General features: G+C 39.3%; 1 protein-coding gene across 1 annotated transcript in view; it reads right to left on the reverse strand.

Annotated features, from left to right (window-relative positions):
* Positions 1 to 822: 822 nt before the first annotated feature.
* The window catches only part of LOC109102876 (ski-like protein), a 29,590-nt gene continuing 8,171 nt past the window's right edge, over positions 823 to 22,241 (reverse strand). The window contains exons 3-8 of the mRNA XM_019116221.2: positions 9,901 to 10,005; positions 8,095 to 8,180; positions 7,464 to 7,608; positions 5,894 to 6,154; positions 4,744 to 4,965; positions 823 to 3,464 (exon numbers count right to left, since the gene is read on the reverse strand). Of these exons, the coding sequence (XP_018971766.2) occupies positions 3,216 to 3,464; positions 4,744 to 4,965; positions 5,894 to 6,154; positions 7,464 to 7,608; positions 8,095 to 8,180; positions 9,901 to 10,005 (1,068 nt within the window). The 3' untranslated portion in view covers positions 823 to 3,215. The remainder of the gene's footprint in view (positions 3,465 to 4,743; positions 4,966 to 5,893; positions 6,155 to 7,463; positions 7,609 to 8,094; positions 8,181 to 9,900; positions 10,006 to 22,241) is intronic.

The raw sequence follows: 22,241 nt of genomic DNA on the forward strand, positions 1-22,241 counted from the left end.
ACAGTTTGAGATGTGTCATCTGCTTTAGAAAACATCTTATCACAACATGAGGTAGGAGAGCAATGTCTCATTTTCATGCAAGAGCAAAAAACCTCTCATTACACTGTAGGATTGGCAACATATTATGCAATGACACACACAAACACTGCATTTCATATCTCAGAATTGCAACTTAAAATATCTTTGCTGTTTACGAAAGTCATTGATGTTGTTTCTATTACAGTGTTAAGTGTGTTCTTAAAAAAAAGCATCATATCTGATTTAATTTAATTTTTTTTTTTTTGTAGTAATGTCTCAGTTATGCATTAGAAAAGGTGAGATCAAAATCATAGGGACACATGCTGTGCTGGCAGGTAGTTATTTGTATACTACGTGTAATTTTACCATTGAAAAAAAAATTATTTATATATTTGTAATTTTCTTTTGCCATTAATCAGCTCAAGGGAGCCACTGTATTCATTATCCCCTGTAAAATGGGATATTTCCTCTATAATGCAAAATACATAGCTTTGCTGAAAAACTCTAGCATTAGATTGCTTTAAAGTACAGTTTTGCTAATTATATTATACCAGGCCTATACATATCAGATATTCAATATATTTCACATCTCTCGTATATGTACAATGTTATCTGTATTTATTTTCTTAACCCTGCAAAAGCCAAAATAGGTTTGTTGTTTCAAGAGTCTAAAGAGTACTGTATTCCTATACCCATAATTCAAATTTAACATGGCATTCTACATAGATTTACAGCGCCCCCCTGTGTACAAAATGCAATTTACATGTTTCATAGAATCATTACAAATGAAAAGGAATACTCTAGAAAGCTTCAGAAATACATTTTAATACCCAAATCTATCAAAAACAGCATTGAAACCGGCTGCTACAGAGGTAACTGTGGTGAAAACAAAGGAATCCTAATACTGACTGAAATTTGAAAATTGCAGTCGACACTGTAGTAATGCATTACAGTGCCTAAACAAATGCTACTATCTCTCAAAAGAACTACACATGAAATCAGAGCTGTATATTTATATTTGTATTAAAAAAAAAGAAAAAGAAAAACACTCTTTTCAATAAGCATGTCTCATTTGTCACTGACACACAGTCTCTCATATCAGAAGTTTCTAGCATTTATATTAGGCTCTTTAGTGCCCATTTACATAAAGACTACTCTTCTCAGACAACATGGAGGAACATTTGTTGGAAAGCTTGTATGTGTGAGAGAGAACAGAAAAAAAAAAATCACTTTGTTTTTCAGCAATAATGAATCTGTGTTTTAGCATAACAATATAGTAGCGAACAATACATGCATTATTTCACTCCCTTCTTTCTAAGGATTTAAATTCTTAATTTTTTAAAATATATAAAATGGGCAAGAGGAAAATCTGAACAGTGAACACCACCAAAATAACAACAGGTTGTCAATCTCAGTGGGCTCCAATGAAATGGACGAGATGACCCACTGAAGGGAAACACTGAGGCACTGGACAGCATACGTCACTGTTCCCGTTCCCCGTTGGATAGTGCAGGGGTTCTGAGCATCATGCATCCCTACACCACCTTTCACACTTTGTCAACAACTACTCTTCAGTTAGAAATTAGAAAAATTAGAAATTAGAGAGAAGGAAAAAGAACAACAACAACAACAAAAACAAAAAACAATGGCTTGGGCTATGCCCAGCTTTTGCAAATGTGATCAGAAACCTTGAAAGATTATTTATAAGAATTTAGTTAATATATTAATGACTACCATATGTACAAAGTATATATAAATCTTTATTAGTTAATACATTAATTTCTGAATAATTTCAAGACAAAAAAAATTCAAAAATGGCAAAGCACTCTTTTACAATATAGTTTTGTTTTTTGATTCTTCATAGCTAGAGGTATTCACATAAGTCAGGGTGTTTCTTTTAATTTTCCTCTTTTGCATCTAAGAGGTTTTGCACTGTACACATTATCAGGTTTAGAAAACTGATGCGACTTGGCTGACTTTGAATCCGATGAGTTGTGCACAGTGGAATGTTCTATATGAGATATATACATCATGAAAGAAGCCTAGATTTACATCCTATAAGAAAGAAAGAAAGAAAAAGAAAGACTGCCTGTGTCCATCTTTCTTCATTCATCTAACAGTTAATGTATGAGTGGGCATCAGTGGCAGTTGCCACATTCTGCGGAGACAAAGCGTGCCTCTTCAACCCTTACAAATATAAGGTCTACTATGTGCTTTGTTTGAAAATAGAATGTTGACCTTGCAATTTCTGAGCAACCGCAACCATTAAGGTCTTATTGGTGCTACTGGTACTTTTTCGCTGCTTAGAAAATCCTCTGAACATAAACTTAAGAGTGTTGAACCTCATTTGTACAACTGCAGATGTTCCGTGTAGTTAAATGGGGGCCGAGTTTCATAGTGTTCTCCAGCAGGGGGCGAATGTGAGTCTTTGCTTACTGCATCCTGCAGGAATGAACTGAGCTATTTGTCATATACCAGCCTGTAGAGGGTCAGCAGTGCAGACAGGAAACATATAATCAACACCAGACTGGAAAGACCAACGACAGGCAGAGAAAGAAAATGTAGGAAGAGGATTGTGATCATAAAACCGGGAGGCCTCAGAAAGTTTCTGAATCACTTGTATTAAGTATAATGATTTAAAGATGCTATAGAATAATATTTTTACTGATATTCTTTGTGATATTAACAAAAACATTCTTCCATTTTTGCTGTAGGAAAGGATGACACAAAATTAAAATAAAAAAGTAAACATCCACATGGTTTCTTGCGGCTGCAGGGCACTGGCGTCTTGCCGTTTGGCATCCTGGGGCTCCGTGTCACAAGTAGTATTTTAGTGAGTGTCAGTTTCCTGTAACCAAAGGGTTGTGAGCAGAAAAGCACTCGAGCGCTTTCCCAATGCAACAGGAGGCAAGCGTCCTACAAAGAAATACCTTCACTGTACCATCAGCCTCTAAGCATGAGTATAAATTAAACATGTACATCCAAAAAATGCTTAATGACTGGTCGAGAGCAGGGTGACACGAAAAGTCTTTTTACATTAAACACAAACCTTAAGTCTTTTTTTGTGGTGGTGCGACACAAAGGGAATGGGAGAGCTGCTCTTTTCTGCAGAGGTTGTTTTGTGTTTGGCTGTGACTCTGCAGGGAGTGGGCGAGTGTGTTCTTGGGCTGCAGGCGTGGAAGTGTGCAAGGAGGAGTTTATCTGGAGGATACCTCAGGGCCCGGTGAAGAGAGGGAATGCTGGGATTGGGGGCTTGCGGAGGGGGTCGGGGGGTGGGTAGGGCTACTACTGCGGCTCCCCTTGGTGCCAGACTGGGACGTCTGCTGCTGAAGCTGTGAGATCATGAGCTCCAGCTTCTCTCTGGCCTCCCGTTCTCTGCAGAGCTCCTCCTGCAGTTCCTGCCGCTCCGCCTCAGCACGCTCCAAACGGCAGCGAAGCTCACACAGCTGCGGACAGAACAAGAGAGTAGTTACATATAGGAACGCACAAAATATTCCATACAGCACAAATATGAATATGAGTGATTGCTGCACTGCAGAGCAAATCTACAGCACCATTTTTGAGAGAAGAATCGTGCTGCACAGTTTTAATATCGGCGCGGACAACAGTGCATGTGCGTGTGATTTGAGCACTTAAAAGAACGGTTCATTGGACACTGTACACATGCTAAACATGTCAATCCATACTCATGGGCAAATGAGTATGCTGTGAAAGAGCCTTTCTCATTTAAAAAGACTCATAATCACAATTCATTTTAACTCACCCACTCAAATAAATAGAGCTTAGAGCTAAAGAAAGAAATCAAGAAAAAAAAACTAGAATGCAAGAAAGAAAAAGACTGTGAACTGCAAGTCTTTACTTTTAGAAAATGTTTTGAATGATTTGATATCTGATGCAGTGTTATTTATATATTATCATAGAACTGTATTTATAAATATTTTGAAACTTTTTGTATTTTCAGTTATTTAAATTTTTGTAATTCGATATGTATTTTATCATTTTTATATCATATTTATTCCATATAACTTTTTTCCATATCATTTTATTTCAAGGCAACATTACTCATTTTTGTTTAATTTTTTACAAGTGTAACTTTTTCGTGTAATATTTATATTTAATTTTATTTCAGCTCCATTTCAATTACCGAAAATAATTTCTAATAGTTTTTGACTTTCTAGAGTCCTTGAGTCCATTTATCCCTGTATTTAGCAACATTAGATGCACGCACACACATACACACACACCAACTCAGTGGTTTTCAAAATGTAATACTCTTTAACAATCTTGAAATTAAAAACATTACATGCAAATGTTATTTAAATTGTTCTTTTATTTAATTCTTATTCCTAATTTCTCATTTTAGAATTTTAATAGATTTATGCATGCAATCATTACAATACCCTAATGTAATATTGATAATATTTAGATGGTCTGAATTGATTAGACTGATTAGATATGTGGATTAAAAAGTCTGAGCACCACTGCCCTAATTGATAGTTAAAATGCAGAAATCAGGCACAGTGTGCAAATCAGACAGAAACTGGCTCTTCAACACAGTGTATTCATGTATCTGTCTTCCCGTTACTGAATCACTCCCACACACAGATGAGCTGCGCTGATACATGCAGCATATTGCACTGGGTACAGGAATAATTCAGTTTATCATTGCATCACACAGTCATTTGGGCACACTCAGATAGGCTCTGCTGTGGTCCATGCATGTACCTGTGCGTTGTACTGCGCCTCCTGCTCTTTAGGTTGACAGGCACAGCTCTGCTGCCTGAGCTGCTCCAGTCGGTGTTCCAGCTGTCTCTGCTCCTGCCGCACCTCCCCCAGTCTCTGAGCATGCTCAGTGTGTACTGCCTCCAGCTCGTTCTGCAGCTCCAGCTGCTCCACAGACAACTCCCTCAGCCTGGCTGCCTCACCCCCGCGCACTGCCTCCAGCTCCTACGCACACACACGCACATCAAGACATGCGTCAAACAATGTATGGCAAAGGTCGAGGGTTTGTAGTGGACAAGTCAGGGGTGATAAAGCTCAACTGGAACATACTCCATGCTGCTCTGGCCTTCACCTTTACTCTCATTATAATAAGGTCTCTCTCTTTTCACAGGACCACAAAAGAGCTTCTCAGATACACAACTAGTCCATCTCCCTGGCTCTGTTCCAACCTCTAGTAAGCTGCCTATTTAGAGGAACATTTTTAGGCATTATAGGCATGCACCCAACATGAAGGCTGCTCAGAACAGAAGGCAGCAAAATCACACTGCGTTTTAAAATACCAGTGAGGGCCAAAATCTAGGACACAATCACATGTATCATTTTACGGATGGGGCAATCCCAGATGCAATACGAAAATATGAATAATAATTTTCATCCTAAATGGCAGCAGAAAATGTTGATTATAAATATTCACTGATGCATAAATATGTGTATATATAATGTATAGATAAAAATCTAATTAAAAATTGACTATTTTATTGATTATGTGTGTTTGCTATTCATTCTTTCTACTCAGCTTTTCGACTTAGATTAGATGCCATTTTTAATTTCACATGCCAAATTAAAGGCAAAGGGGTTCCAAACTAGGCTATGCAAAGTTGCTTGGGGGTAATTTTCTTACAAAATGTAATTTTTGGTGTGCCAACCTTAAAGTATGAAGGCAGGATATAATTGTTTTATTTAAATTTGTTTAATGACATTAACATTTTTTTTTTTTGGATATTATTATTTTTATTCTGCCTCAAGCATGAATGAGTTATGATGCTTCCTTAGAACCCTATGTAGACACCAGACAGTTGGGCAGCTTATTATGGTTTGGAACAGAGCCTCTGTGACTCAGGAAGGGATGATTTGTCTAATCTGACTGTCTCACCATCTCCAGCTGCTGCTGTTTCTGAAGGGTGGAATTCAGCTTTTCTTGCTGCCGCCGATACATCTGCACAATCTCTAGCATGATCGTGTCCTTGTCGTCCTCAGCTCCACTGTCTTTGCCCTCCGTGGGAATGGGGGCGTGCTGCTTGCCGCCTGCTAGTCTCCATGGCGACTGACGGAGGAGGTTGGCGGCGCTCGTTCGCTTCGCCTGCGTGGTGGGATTTGGCCTCCTCTGCAATGGAGGAATGAGATGCGGGAAGATCTGAGGGAAAGAGAAGAAAGAGTTAACCACACTCATGCGATCACACACACACACACCTTATCTGTCATGTGCTGAAAGTCGGTGTGACTAATGGGTGTAACTGTGGGTGTCTCTCTTTGAAGGTCAGCGTAGAGGGGAAGAGCTGGAAGCATCACACAGAAATGTGAGGCATGTGGAGAGTGGAGAATTTCTCGATCTAAAGTTATTTTTTAACACTGCTAAGGTGCTACACATGCTCTACATACAAATCACATGCACCAGGCAAACCACAGCAGCCTAGCATGTATGCTTAGATGAGCAATACGGGAGTCCAAAGGGACTGAGAGAGCGTGTTGAAGAGATACAGCTCATTTGAATGTAGGACAGGCAGGCTGCAGGTCTGGCACTGCAGAGCCGAAGAACATCCTCGCACTGCTGCTAGTCTCTACTGTGACTAAGAACTGTCTGTCACTCAGAAGAATGAGTCAAACGAGAGACAGAAGGGACACAAGGGAGCCAGGAAGGAGAACAGGAACATGGAAGAAAGAGAAACAAGAGACAGGGGAGTGAGGATGGAGTACGAGTGTATATAAAGAAAGAGACAAATTGAGAATAAAGTGAGGGGTGAGTCAAGATGGAGAATGGGTATACTGAAAAAAGAGAGACTGACTGAAAAAGAGACGAAGAAGGAAGAAAGACAGAGGGCACCTGAATACAGAACAGATGCATAGAAGATAGTGGTACAAGAAAAAATTAAGAAAAAAAAGAGAACTGAAGAAAGAAAGATGGAGAACGGGTACATGGAAAAAGAAGAAACAGACTGAGGAAAAAAGACGGAAGAGAGACAAGGAAGAGATAGAAAAGGGGAGCCAGGATGGAGAACGGGTACACTTAAGGGAGACGACAGAAAAAAAAAAAAAAAGAGGAAGAAGGTGATAAGCACAGAGTGAGGTGAGCAGTGGGCCAGAGGGGGTTGGAAAGAGGATCAAAAAGTGAAAAAAAGGATGAGTGAAGCACAGAGAAAAAAGGGAAAAGAGAGAGAGATAGGCAGAAGGAGGACGGGAGGAAATGTGGCGTGCTGCGGTGGAGACTGGAGACCCCTCCCCCGGCACTCTAGAGCGATCTGACACTCACAGGGACAGCGGCCTCTGTTCATTCTTTCTCTCTTCACTGGCAACTATAAAATGTGAGTTGTATAAATCATTAGCAAGACACTCTCCTCACCCTTTAAGTAAGTCAACCACATGCATGTCCATAAACCTGCATTCATTCTAGCATGTCTTGTGCATGTACGTGCATTCATTTACAAGGATAGCTAAATAGTACAAACCTGTGGTGGGCTGGTTGTCGTGGGTGAGTGTTCTCCTGCTGTAGTGTTGTTTGAGCAGGGCCCCAGAACCTCATGGCTCACCTCCCCCTCCTTCCTCAGGGATACGTTAGGGGCCACCATCTTATCGTACGTGTACAGGTAGTAACTGCAAACATAACAAACACCCTCAGGCCAGTGCACATCCAATGCTGGAACTACAAACTCCAACATTATCATGATAACTGTTGTTCTCAGAGATGCACTACAGATCTAATCGCAATAATCAGATCACATTGGGATAAATTAACATTTAAAAACAAACAAACAAAAAGGGTCTAGTTGAAGTGTGGCAATGCAATTCAAATGCAATCCTTGAGGTCAAGTGCATTTATTCTCTTATAAGGTTTGCGAATATAAATCTTAAATACATTTTAACATTATCTAAAAAGATGGGTAGTACAAATGTGATTGTTTGATAAGGCATTGCTATACGGTTGCTAGGGTGTCCTGAATGGTTTCTAGGGTCAACGCTTGCAGGTCCAAATCAAAGAAACCTATAGGACATCTATGGAATTTTGCCCATTTTATCATATGCACTTGCGTTATCCTATTGAAATGGAACAAGGGAATGCTGGGAAGAAAAGTGCCGTACCTAGGGTGGATGATGGGGCTCTGTCCTGGTTCTTCTTTGATGTCAGGAAACAATCTACTGAATGCCATTGAAGACTGCAAGTTGCCCTGTACACACACAAACAAACTCATATCAATATTAATGAAGCACTTTAGGACTGTTTGAATCTGAAATGGTCTATTTGAGCTGCATTAAAATACATGTCTACACATATTTGTGCATGAATAATACAGAAGTTCCTTAAGGTCTAATTACACACAGATTATGAAGAGCATTTGCGCAGAAAGCAGTCAAACAGCAATAATTACATACAAATGTACAAACACACAGAGAGGAAACTTGGTGAGGGTAGAGAGGACGTCTGAAGCAGAGTAAACAAAGAGAGCAGTACAAACATCCTGCTGTAATATCATGTATGCATGAGAAGAATTCATCCATCAGTGGCCACAGAGCACAGGCTGACAGGTAGAGCATTAATGATGAGGATAAGATAAAGACAGCATTAAGTGAAACAGCCCGGGAGGGTTTCTGGCTGTTCGATTGTTGATGTAAAGGCTGGGTGAGGTATACTAGTCAAAAGTCAAAATACTTTAACAAACTTCATCAAATATCAAACAAATAGATTGCCTGGCCAGTGAATTAACATTTACACAACAAGCACAATATAGTCAAAAGTCAAAAGACTGTGATTAACATCATCCGCTTTCAAACAAATCACCAGAAAAATACACTACCGTTAAGAAAATTACAATAAAAAATGTATTTAAATAGAATAACAACAACATTTACATAGTTGCGTTTTCACACAAATAGTAAGCAGCACAACTGTTTTTAAGCACCAAATCAGAATGATTTCTGAAGGATCACGTGACACTGAAGACTGGAGTAATGGATGCTAAAACATTCAGCTTTGCTATCAGAGGAATAAATTACATCTTAAAATATATAAGTTATTAAAAATTTTAATATTTTCACAATACTACAGATTTTACTGTATTCTCTATCAAATAAATGCACCATTGGTGAGCATAAGAGACTTCTTTCAACTTTTATACTAACTTTAAAAAAATTACTGATCTCAAACTTTTGAACTGTACTGTGTTATTGGTAAACAATGCCTTCCTCTGAAAGTGGTTTGCATGAAACAGTTTGGACACTGTTTACAACTTAACCCTGACCAACTGTCATTAGGTCAACCCAAAATCGTCACCCGTAATAAAAATAAAAAGACCACAGGGTTACACCCAAATGGCTGCTGGGGCTCTTGTGCGTGTGAATTGAGATATTTCTGAATGACTGAAAGAGAAAATGAGAGGAAGGGGTTTGAATGTGGGAGTTGTCTAGGGGTGGGTGAGAAAGGTGAGGTCGGTTTTGAGGCCTACAATGAGTATGAGTGAGTAAGATAGAGAGAAGCTGTTTCCTGCTTCTGACCAGATGAGGAAGTGTGTGGATAAACGGGGAGGCTGTTCTGTGCCTGCGTGTAAACAGAGACAAGGAGGAGACAGACCACTTTAAGAACAATTAATTTGGAGAATGCTTAAAATGGCAACTGTTGAAAAGGAGGTCCCACTGTACACTGCCTTATTAGCCTAATTTCAGCTAACGAAGTTACATTTATGAAATAACTTTTGTCAGATCCTATAAATTATTAAACTGTTATTACACACCAAACAATTTTGGAGATTTTAGACAGTCCGCATTTAAGCACACATGATACTCGCAGGTCTATTGCTTAGATAGAAAACAGCTGCCAGGGATCGATGCTAAGATGTCCGTCGAGTAGCCTGACTTGCATTAAATGGACTTTGTTGTAAAGCGATGCGGTACCTTAGAAGGTAGCTTTTTTTCCAGGATGCCATCAGACAGCTTGCTGTTAGGTGGGCAGGGTACAGGACTGGACTTCCTTCCTTGACTGTCGTCATCCGCCACCTTCTGCGAGAAAACACACAAACACATGCTTTATGAGCACAACCTCATTCACAAAAGTGTTAACACTTAGCTGAAAGCGTTCAGACATGTAATACATCTGATATCACAGAGCTTGTGCATAAATCACCACATTCAATCTGTCTGTCACCTCCTCTGCTTAACGTGTTCGACAAACACACTGTGAAGCTTGTACATATGTGTTTGTGTGTGTGTGTGTGTGTGTTTGTGTGCGTGCAAGTCACACACCATGAATCCAGGGCAAGCTCCGTGCTGATGGTTATCAGACTCAGACAGAGCTTAATATAGCTGACACAGAAGGATAGAGACCTTACATTCATCCGCCATAACAACCATTCGCTTCTTAAGACTGTATGATTCATATGTGTGTTTCTAATATTTACAAACCGTAACATCCTCTCTTTGACAGAGCAAACCAGAAAGTGCAACGCACATCTTTGTCCCTCCATCAAAGAGACACTTACAGTAGTTGATGGGTGAGTGTCAGAAGAGGAAGAAACATGTTTTATCCAGAGTAAATTACAACTTCCTGCAGACTACGGGATCTCCTGTTTCCTGTTGCCTTAAGAATGAATGGCAATGTCATTGCACAACATAAAGCAGCTGTACAGTGGTGGGGTGACATGGCAACCCCATACACTGGCGCTAAATGTAAGAAAATGTGTGTGTAGGAGATAGGGCTGTTTTTCTTGAGGGAAGAGGAGGACTGCAGCACGAGGGAGGGGTTGGCAGCTGCCGAGGGGGGCAGAAACAATGAGCACACTGCAGTGGTGAGCCCATCTAACCTTGACAAGCACGCACACTATGTCTACTGGGCCATTTCTCCACACTTCACGGCCCAGCCAACACTCCCTCCTCAGCCATGACACATGCAATCAAGCAGTCTCCGATCTTTACATTTACAGTCTATGAAGTGAGCTCTCATCCCTCAAGAGCCAAGTATGCAATTCTAATGCTTAAAACTGGTTCAATATTCTCAATATTCAGTGTACTAATATACTGCACAGTACACATTATAAAAAGTAGTAAGTACAGTGTTTTGGCTTTATTTATTGACTTATTTTATTATTGCAACTTAGCAGAAATTAGACATTACAAAATGCAAAATGTAATAAACAGCCTAAGAAACTAAACAAAAAACACAGACTTAGTACAGATGTAAGACAAACCGTTCAAAAAATTTCCAAAGCCTCTGGCTATATGTGAAAATTAAAAGTAGGCTCTTATCATGGGAAATAAATATGGATACTTTTGCATGTTTAATCCACAATTGTACAAAAATGTCTAGGCAGTCTGACTCCAATTTATTCATCATACTGGAATTAGAAGGTCAAATCAGGTGCGTTGCATTGTGGGATACAGTTAGACGCAGCACATTTTATATTAGGTCATGCGGGGATTCTATGCACACTGATAATGATCGTATTATGCAGAGTACATATACATACATACATACATACATACATCCATGCATACATACATAAACTTTCTATACTGCAGATACAGCAAAAGTAGTATGCTATTTTGAACATAGCCATAGAGAGGCCATATACACTGTTTCATATTAGAGCTTTCAATCCGCTGTACCACGTTAGAAGCAGTGCAGCCTTGACACAAGACCTTCGAGCAAAAACACAAAAACAAGAGGATTTATCTAGCTAGCCTGCGGCACATGGTGAAAGTAGTGATTGTGATAGTTTTGCGAAAGCTGTGGCCACTGTTTACTGAAAGAGTTATTGCACTGTTCTCCTCAAGGACATGAGAAAATTACACTGGAACAGGTGTCTCCCGCTCCCAAACGCACAAACACGAGATACACTATATAAATCCACCATATATACGTGACGTGCTAAATTAACAAAGTGGTAAGAAAGCACCAGCTGAGAAGGCCGTTGTAATGTATAGTTTGTAAACGACAGTTTTCTTGAACGGTTATTTCTCAAGTCCCAAACCCTATGGATCAGGCTGTTATGAGTTTCTCTCTGTGCTCTCTTCCAGGGACGCAACACTTCAGCCGTATCTAATCTCTTTTTAATTAGTGTGTTAAAGCCCCACACACACAATCATACTCTGTAACACTACATACTCTGCACGGCTGACAAATGTAACACAAATCCCTCAAGACTCGACATGCGTTCAGAACAATAACACAAACACCCCGAGGACGCAAAGCCCTGTTTGACACAAGCATATGTGATACTCTGCTTAAGAGCATGTGAGAGAGAAAGGAGGCCCACATCGGTATGATGGGAGTTAGAATTCCTGCGGCTCACTTATTTGAAATGAACTCATCAGTGCATGCATGTTCACAAGCACACACTGACCACTTGTTCTTCAGTACCAGAGTCCATGATCTCCGGCGCGCCCACATCAGCTCGCTAACGTGAGCACCAAAGCAACTTCCTAGATCTAACCGAGAATGCTTTAAACCCCCGTCAAATTCACGTGCGCTCCCTCGAAACAGGCACAATGAGGTCACTGACACACAAACACAAATTCCACTTTGGCTCTGACAACGAACACTGTAGCATGTGCACACCTGACCGCATCACTGTATTACTAACTACGGAGATCCCCTGATGAAAACAGCTACGAAAAAACAACTGTACACACAGATATTGACAGGAAAGAGTCGTAAACACGCGCAAGGTCTTTGCAGTTCCCGCACGAGCAAGTTTTATGAGCTATGCCGTTAGAGGGGAATTACGAGCCATACAGGCTGATGATGAATCTTATCTAGGCCAGCCTCACACCATCATACAACATGATGACCTTTGAGAGAATGCCATTTAATGCATATCTGTCCTTTTTGATGTATACACATGTATAAAAGCATTTAATTGAAACTGTATGTGACACTGAGTGTGTCTGGACTCATGAGTAGCTTTTTCATTGTAAGTACCTCACACACACAGTTAGCACAATTCGTGTGAAAGGCGGCACACGAGGGTGATTGTGTGTCCATCTGTTGCAGCTCTGGCAGAGGGTATGTAAAAAGCGAAATGCAGTGCAAACGGGCAGTTTTCAGTCACAAACACACAGAGGGCTGCTGGGGCCCCTCACTGTACTCCCTACACAGGTCTCCTATTCACACACCATTAGCACTGCTGGAAAAAAACAAAAGTGCACGTGTGAGCCGGGTGCATGGTGGACAAATGTAGGTTGTCGCAAATCATTTACAAACTTAAAACAATGGCTGTTTTCAAAATGGAAGACTAGCATGTTGTTTATTGCATATTGGGTTTCAGACAGTATATGTTGTTGTACCATAACCTCATTTAATTGCATGTTTAAAGAAATAGATCACCCAAAAATGAAAATTCAGCTATCATTTACTCAGAAGAAAGTCAGTCATACATTTTGGAACAACATGAAGGTAAGTAAATGATGGCAGAATTTTTGGGTGAATTATCCTTTTAGTCCAGCTGTCAGCTGTTTGTTTTGCATTTGTAATCCAAGTGTGTGTAAAAATGTCACATCAAATAATGAGTCACGAAAATCACTGAGGATTTTACCTCCATTTCATTCATCACACTGGAAAAGTGCTCAGTGCGCTCTGTGGTATACTGATGAGGCATCTTTTCCATGTGGGCTGGACTGTGGACAAAAGTAGGCCAACTTGATGCGGGCTAAAGCGATAAAACGGAGGAAGAGATGGAACCAAAGAGAGATCTACAATGGTGACTCTGTTTTTTATTACTAATGGATGTAAAATATTACATTGTATCCTTGCTAGCATCAAGTCATTTGTATGTCCTCAAAGAAAAAACAAAACAAAGCGATGAACATAATCACTGTAAGAACGTTTAATCTTTAATATGCAGATACACAGACAACAATTCAGACAGTTTGGGTCAATAAGATTTTTTTAATAAATTAATACTTTTATTCAGAAAGGATGCATTAATTTGATCAAAAGAGACATTTAAAATGTTACAAAAGATTTCAATAAGATTTTCATTTCAAATAAATGCTGTTTTCTTAAACTTTCTATTCATCAAAGAGTCATGAAAAAATGCATCAAGAGTTCCACAAAAATATTAAGCAGCTGTTTTAATATTAATAAGAAAAAAAATTTGAATTCAAAATCAAAATATTAGAATGATTTCTGTAGCATCATGTGACACTGAAGACTGAAGTCTGCTGAAAATTCAGCTTTGCATCACATGAATAAATTACATTTTAAAATAGAAAACTGTATGAATATGAAATATAAAAATTTTTACTGTATTTTTAATCAAACAAATGCAGCCTTGATGAGCAGAAGGGTTCTTTCAAAAACACTTAATTGTGATGCAAATACACATTCCATGGATTTTTTCCACGAAACACGAGCAGATGAATTTAAATTCATTCATATGTAAACTGTCCCAACAAAATTAATGTAACAAATGATGCAAGAATGGAAGACACAAATTATTTTTTTTTACCTCCCACTTTTCTTGAATAAGTCCCTGTGTGTACAAAATAGACAGAATCTCTCCCAAACTTGTGAATAAATCCAGCAACATTTTGGCTTCTTGCAGCTGTGAATAAGATGTCACCTAAATCATTCAGAAGTGATTTCGGATGGTGAAACCTGACCTGGAAGTGTTCGTGGTGAGACTGATTTTGCATACACACAAGTAATCATGCATTCCTGACATTATCTGTGATGCCTATATACACACTGGAATGCTGAAGTCCATGTCCTACAAAAACACACTAAAACAACCCATACATTCATAATCAAACTAAAACACTTCCTCAAAAATGAGCAAACAACACACCTCTAAATATCAATACACACACGCACAGGGATTAAACACACAGGCTCAGACGTGTTCATTCCTGAGAGGATTTGGCTGGATGCCTCGGGCAAATTTTTAAGAGAAGAGGGAGGGAGACAAACACTCCGTCTAGACACGGTCATCAATAGTGCAGTCTGCCTGTCTGTCCCAACAGCCATCTACACACATCCACCTTTTAATCTACAACATATGAACTGATAAGAACCACACACACACACACACACACAGACCGGCCGAGTTATCCGCTCACATACTCGCACAGGCAAAACTAACATACCGTGCTGGTGATCATAGATTGGCTTGGAAGGCTGAGAGCCGTAAACACACAGAGGAACAGTCTCTCCCGCTCTGGGAGCTCTACCTGTTCCCTTCCCTACACATGGGTGGCTTTAAATAGGCTATGAATGGGAGATCTGTATGCACGCATGTTAGAACAGAGTACTCTCAAGTGTGTGCCAGTGAAAAGCAGTAACCGCATAAGCCTCCCATGGCGCGGCAGCGTTAGGCTAACATGCACACACACATACTCACACATGCATTGGCAGATGCAGTCTTGCTAGAGATGAGCCTCTGAGGTGTGTTCTCTGGGCTGTGGCACCCTACGGCTCATTTAAGATGCTGCTGTCAGGGATCAACCAAACTCTGACGTTGGAAACACCCTGCAATGCTTTCTGTAGGATGTGAGGGGGGAAGAATGTGACCTTACTCTCTCAGTGCGACACACACATACAGTATACACAGTCTGTGAGAGCTGTGGTCAAAGGGACTATAACACAAGAGGACAAAACACAAACATCTGGATGTTCGCATGGCAGCTATGAATCTCTGTTTTTTACATAGGAGGTCAGAGCCAACCTTGGATCCATTTTGACTAGCTAAGGGACTTTCTGACTTGATATGCAGTTTTTGTACTGACACCAATAAAAAATGTACTTAAGTGCATGATCGATACTAGGGATGGGTCAAGATGGTCGAATAATCAGTCAATATTATTTTTAACAACAGAGCTTTAAAGGGGTCATATGATGCGATTTCAAGTTTTCCTTTCTCTAGGAGTGTTATAAGCTGTTCGTGAATAGACAAGGTCCCCTAAAGTTGCAAAGAACAAAGTCTCAAACCCAAAGAGATATTCTTCAAAGTTAAGGCTTATCCACAACCTCCTAAAATGCCTCGTTTAAACACGCCCCCACATCTACGTCACGATGTGGGAAGATTTGCATAACAGTGCCCATATGTTCACGCAAAGAAAGAAGGCATAACTTCGATTCTCGCTGTTGCCGCTGGCGCCATGTTGTTGAGACACTGTTTCGTTGTGAAAGTGAAAATACTTTGTTTGGCCTTCCAAAAGAGTTCACAACTAGAAATCAGTGGTTAAGTTGTATTTACAACACTGTTCCAGTACAGTTTACCCCAAATATTTAGATGGGTGCAACGCATGTTATGGAAGTCTGTTTCCTGATCCTGGGAGAGAAGACTACAATGTCGGCTGTTCTGACTCGCAGTCTGTAAGTAGGTTTACATATGTAGAGGATTTGCCACTGATGATTCAAACGCGAGTTTTGAGCTGTGTAGAGCAGTGGTTCTCAATTACAGTCCTCGTGCCCCACTGCTCATGTCAGTGAGGACTGGAATTGAGAACCGCTGGTGTAGAGTAGCGCTTGTTGTTTGTCGTTTCTACGATCACAAATGCAGACATGGTTTTATGTTTACGCGGCGTGAGTAAAAACACAGTATAAGTCATTATAATCCGTAGTTAGGTCCCCACTGGATGCAACAAATGGCTTGTTCGTAATGGGTTTTATTGTTTTTGTCTTGTTGCGCCGGTGTTCTGACCGGGACACACATCACAGTATGACAAGGGGCGTAACATTTCCATCACACGCTTAAGGGAATTTGGCGAATCACAAAGCACTGGATAGCTAGCCAATCAGAGCACACCTCGCTTTTCAGACCGATGAGCTTTGTAAAAAATGATGCGTTTCAGAAAGGCGGGGCATAGAGGAGAAACAATAATGTACTGTATGTGGAAAATAATGTGCTTTTTTAACCTTGAACTGCATAAACACATTTCATTACACCAAATACACAAAACAATGTTCTTTTTTGCAACATTATATGACCCCTTTAAAAATTATTTAGAAACCTTTATCAAAAGGGTTTTAGAATGCTAGTTTAAAGTGTTAAACCACTAGCATGCCAAAATTTTTTTTTTGAAACAAAAAATAAATTTTAATTAAAAAGTTTTAATTAAAAAAAAAAATTTTTTTTTTTTTTTGAAAGAAATACAAAATTTTACTCAGCAAGGACACATTAAATCAATCAAAATATACATTAAAGACAAACATTTATAATGTTACAAAAGCTTTCCATTCCAAATAAATGCTGTTCTTTTGAACATTCTATCCATCAAAGATTTCTGAAAAAGATAATGAATGAATGATTGTGAAATTAAATGTTTAACAAGCACTAAATCTGCATATTAGGATGATTTAAAGGATCATGTGACACTGAACACTGGAGGGTAATGGCTAGATAAATATCAGCCTTACCATCTCAGAAATAAATTACAGTTTTACAGCATTTTTGATCAAATAAATGCAGCCTTTGTGAGCATAAGTGACATCTTTCAGAAACATTTTTAAAATCTTACTGCCCCAAATATTTGAATAGTAGTTTAGTTTTTGAGGCTTTTAGCTCACATATGTTAGCCTTAAGGTTAATCTATAAGTAACTGTAATCCTAAACATTGATAAAATTCACCTCAAAAATCAAAAACCATACTTTCCCTTCTGGGAGAACAGACATAAAACAGAATATTTTGATGACTCATCCTGCGCTAAATAGATTTTTGTCCAGTCAAATGTTCTCTAGAATGAGAAAGTCTGTCCCCCAATATTATCTGCCTCTTACTATCAATCACACATAGCAAAACCTGGTTCATGGCTATGAGGTAAAAATAATGCCTACTGGCTATAAAAAAAAAAAAAAAGTAATGCACATGCAAGATAATTGCACTAATGAAGGCTAATTATAGTTAATAAACCAAATTATTTGATGATATTTGTTGGTTAGTCAGACTAGTCAATAAGTTGGTTATGGAAAAATCTGATAGATATTAAAAGCATGTAGTCTACCCAAACATTACGTTAGGTGTGTGATAGGGAGACGGGGAGCCCATCTCTATAGGTGCATGTCATTAAACTGTGTGTATGGCACAGGAGAATCACCAACATGGCAGCTTGACACACAAAACTGGCAGTGCATTTCACTTCTGCCATCTCCAACAGCCCCAGTGACAGAGAAAGACAGACAGACAGACAGACAGACAGACAGACAGAGACAGAGCGCTGAAGAGAGAGCAACTGCCCACCCACAGAGAGCTGAGTCTTGTATGCAGAGTTTGAGCTGCAGACACCATACACACACACACACACACACACACACACACACACACGTTTTCACTCTACACACTCTACACAATATGTCTCATGCATTTCACATGGCAGAGCCTGTTAGGGGCCACAGTGACTGGCTTTGCATAGAGAACAAAAAAGTAGCTTTTTCATAGAAGAGCAGTGTCCTACCCATCCCTACAAGAGGAAGCTGTCAGCACACATCCACCCACTTACCAGCGTGCATAAACACAAAAAAAACAAAAATAAACAAAACTCCGCAGCTGAAAAACATAAACACACATTACAAATCAAAAAATGCTGCATTTACACTGCAGGTCCTGATGCCCAAATCCGATTTTCTGACTATATCCGATTTTTTTGACGACCCGCTTACATCATCTTTTAAAAGTGACCCGTATCCGATTTTTGCATTTACACTATACACTGCTGAAACTACCAAACGTAGACATTCTGACCCGGAAAAAAGGAAGTAAAAGAGCATGAAATACAATGGATGCAGATGCAAATAAAATTATACAGTGTTTTGCTTTCCACAATATTTTGAAAAGTCAACAAAAAAAATCAGCAAAACATTGGTCTCGTACGGCGGAGAAAAAAAGCGCTTAAACCGTGCCTCCACATATTTCGTGAAATGTCTTCAAACACGGATTTTATTTCTGCAACAACCCTGCATTTTTGCCTGCACTGTCTGTCTCTTCGTATTTCCATCATACACTACCTTTAAATACAAACAAAAATAAAAACAAACGCTAACAAAAATATGCAAAATATTTCCATCATACACTACCTTTAAAGATAAACCTCAAGGCTAACATACGTGGGCTAAAAGCCACAAAACACTGTTACACTGTAACCTGTCAAAAGTTTGAGGTCTTTAAGATAAAGGCCTATTTGTTTTTGAAAGAAGTCTTTCATGTTCACCAAGGCTTTATATAAAATACAACAAAAAAAGTAATGTCGTGAAATGGTAACACTTTTCTATTCTAATATATTTAAAATTGTCATTTTTTATTCCTGTGATCGCAAAGCAGAATTTTCAGCAGCCATTACTCCAGTATTTGTAATAGAAAATGGTCACTTTTGATCAATTTAATGTATCATTGCTGAATAAAATCATTAATTCCTTTAAAAAATTCTTACTGACCCAAAACCTTTGAACAGTAGTATATACTTTATAGTTAGAATCATATATTCAAGCACTCAAATACTGATGCAAATGCTTAGCGAAACTGTTGTGTACATGTGACTACAACTTGATGTGCATTCTTCCATTACAAACCTCAATATTCAAGGGGATGATAGAGTTGCCTTTAAATGTCTGTGCCATTAAAATAATATTCTGGGTTCAATACAGGTTCAGTTTAAGTTCACTTGATAGCACTTGACACAAAATAGATACCACCATAAAAATAATTTAAACACCTTTAAAGCTGAAGTTATACACAAGTTTTAACAGGACAATTAATGCAAATGCTCATATTATATATATATATATATATATATATATATATATATATATATATATATATATATATATATATATATATATATATATATATATATATATATATATATATATATTTCTTCTCTCACAGACTCAAAAAACTGGTCCCATTCATTTCCATTGTAAGGGCCCGAAATAGAAAACTTACAGCAATGCACAGTGTTTTTAATCAAAAAACCATGACTATTCGATTCCCAAGTTTGTGAAGTGAAACGCGCTGAGATGAGACATAAATAGTGACTAATGTATGTCAAACACGCGGGACTTCTTTCTGGTAGAGATTAATAGAGAGGATGTCTTGCATTAGAGATCAGTAATTACTGGAAAGGTGGACAGTCATTCAAAGCAATGCCATGTCATACAAATGTCTTTTGTTTAGCCTGTACAAGAAAGATAAATGTGTTCCGACTAAAATGTGTGCTGCTCTGCAGAGAGACATGAAGGTGCAGGCTGGTACTGTTGTTCAGGTTGAGAAGTCCCCCAGCTTGATGCAAGCTTGGAACAGACTGTCCTCATAGAGCCAGGAGAGCACAGCGAGTCTACGTTTAGAGCCTCCACAGGGAGAGGAGGGAAGAGACAAGAGTGGAAGGGAACATTCTTCTAAGACAGCCAGCCCCTCACTCACATTTTCTGATGCTTTGGGAAATACAGGCTCAAGTGGGAGGAGGAAGACAGAGAGATTTACCGACCAGGCAATGTACGCTGCATGTAGCATGATACCGGCGCATTAATCACAAGCCGGTGGTGTTGTGCGTGCATCTTCGGAGCCATCTGCAGAATGACAGATCTTTCTTTGGGATGAGCTTGGAGTTAGGAAACAAGAGCACTGCATAATAGGAGGAAAATATGCAGTCTAATGAGGTTGTGTTGAACCGGTGGGTCAAAAACAGCAGTTTCACACAAAAAAGTGCCTCACAAGCACAGATGAGGGTAACTGCAAGAAGCATCTTCATGACCCATTTTTGGCAACTTCCCTGATGAAACCAGACAACTGTGGCTTCTGCACTGCATTCCATCAAAAGGGTATCTGACCACAGTGAGAGCACATAATCGCAGCACTCTCAATGTTTTGCAATGGGACATTAAGGTGAATCACTAGCCAGCATAGTCAGACAGTCTTATCTGGAGCAGAGGCACACTGACTCCGCTCATGTCCCCATTAGGACTTGAGAACGAACTCTACACTGCTGATTTTGCAAAGAGCGAGGAAAAGTTAATATCATCAGATAAAGTTCTAGTAGTATAGCAGTCAGAGAGGAAGCAGAAAAAGAGAGGGGGAAGTATTACATCACACATTATATCTATATATGTATTTGGCGGTCAGTAGGAATGAAATGGAACAAATAACACACATCAATAGTCTTTTGAAGAATGTGCAGATGTCAAGAGATGTTAAAAGTCTGGATTATGTAGACTACATGAAGCTGTTTTTTCTATACTCCACAGTACCAAATGCATGAACTAAGATGAAAAGGTCAGTTTTCAATTATTTTAATCTATTTTTCTTATACTTTGCAGTTACAAATGCATTCCTGTATCTCAAAAAGTAGATCATGGTGCTAGCAATGCCAAGGTCATAGGATTAATTCCCATGGGAATGCATGATAAAATGTATACTTTCAATGAGTCATTTTGGATAAAAGCATCTGCCAAGTGCATAAATACAAAGAAATGAATTGTAAGTATAATAAACATCTTTCTTTCCTCATTCACCATCTTGGAAAGTTTTGTCCCAATGCTGTACCTATGAAAAAAATACATGCAGTGCTGCCAAAGCGAAGTACTAATATGACACAAAATACCATATTATCAACAGCAGGCATTGTTCTTGTCTTTTGAACGCATGAGATTTCTAAAACAAAGAAAAAAATTACGCCAATGCTCTCAATGGCAGTTGAACCACCTGGCTGAATAGTTGAGCATGTCTTGACGAATTTGGGTTAGCCGCAGTCTGCGCCGTCCTGTGGCTCTTCTGGCTCCTGGATCATCTCCAGGGACTTGGCAAAAAACCAGTACAACAATATTCCCAGCTTGAGCACAAAGAGCAGGGCCCCCAATCTGCCCACAGCATCCAAATGTTGAGCCAACAGGGAGGAGTATGTTGTCTTAACGGCCAACAGGATCTCTGGGCTTTATATATATAGGACAGATTGCCAAATCTCAGAGTGTGTGCTTTTTTGTGGGGCTTTGGGGTTAGTTAGTAATTTGTTTGTGCATGAGGACAAACAGTTGGAAATAAATGAACGGCGCTTGTAATGTGTGACTGCCTGAGCACAAGGACTGCAACGAATCTCGATGGAGGTGAATGTTTCACCATGGATAGAGCAGAAGGAAAGAGTAAAAGTTGCACAAGCTGGGCCACCGCCAGCATGTCCTGAGCTGAACCAAACATCCTGATCTCTTTTTTCATATACCACACTATTATTAGTACCTTTACCTAGCCATCTTTCATCATGTTTGTGGCCAATGGGTGTGCACACCTGTCCATGTTTATCCATTCAAGAAAATGTG

The sequence above is a fragment of the Cyprinus carpio genome, chromosome A2 (genome assembly GCF_018340385.1).
Source record: "Cyprinus carpio isolate SPL01 chromosome A2, ASM1834038v1, whole genome shotgun sequence".
NCBI classification, from domain to species: domain Eukaryota; kingdom Metazoa; phylum Chordata; class Actinopteri; order Cypriniformes; family Cyprinidae; genus Cyprinus; species Cyprinus carpio.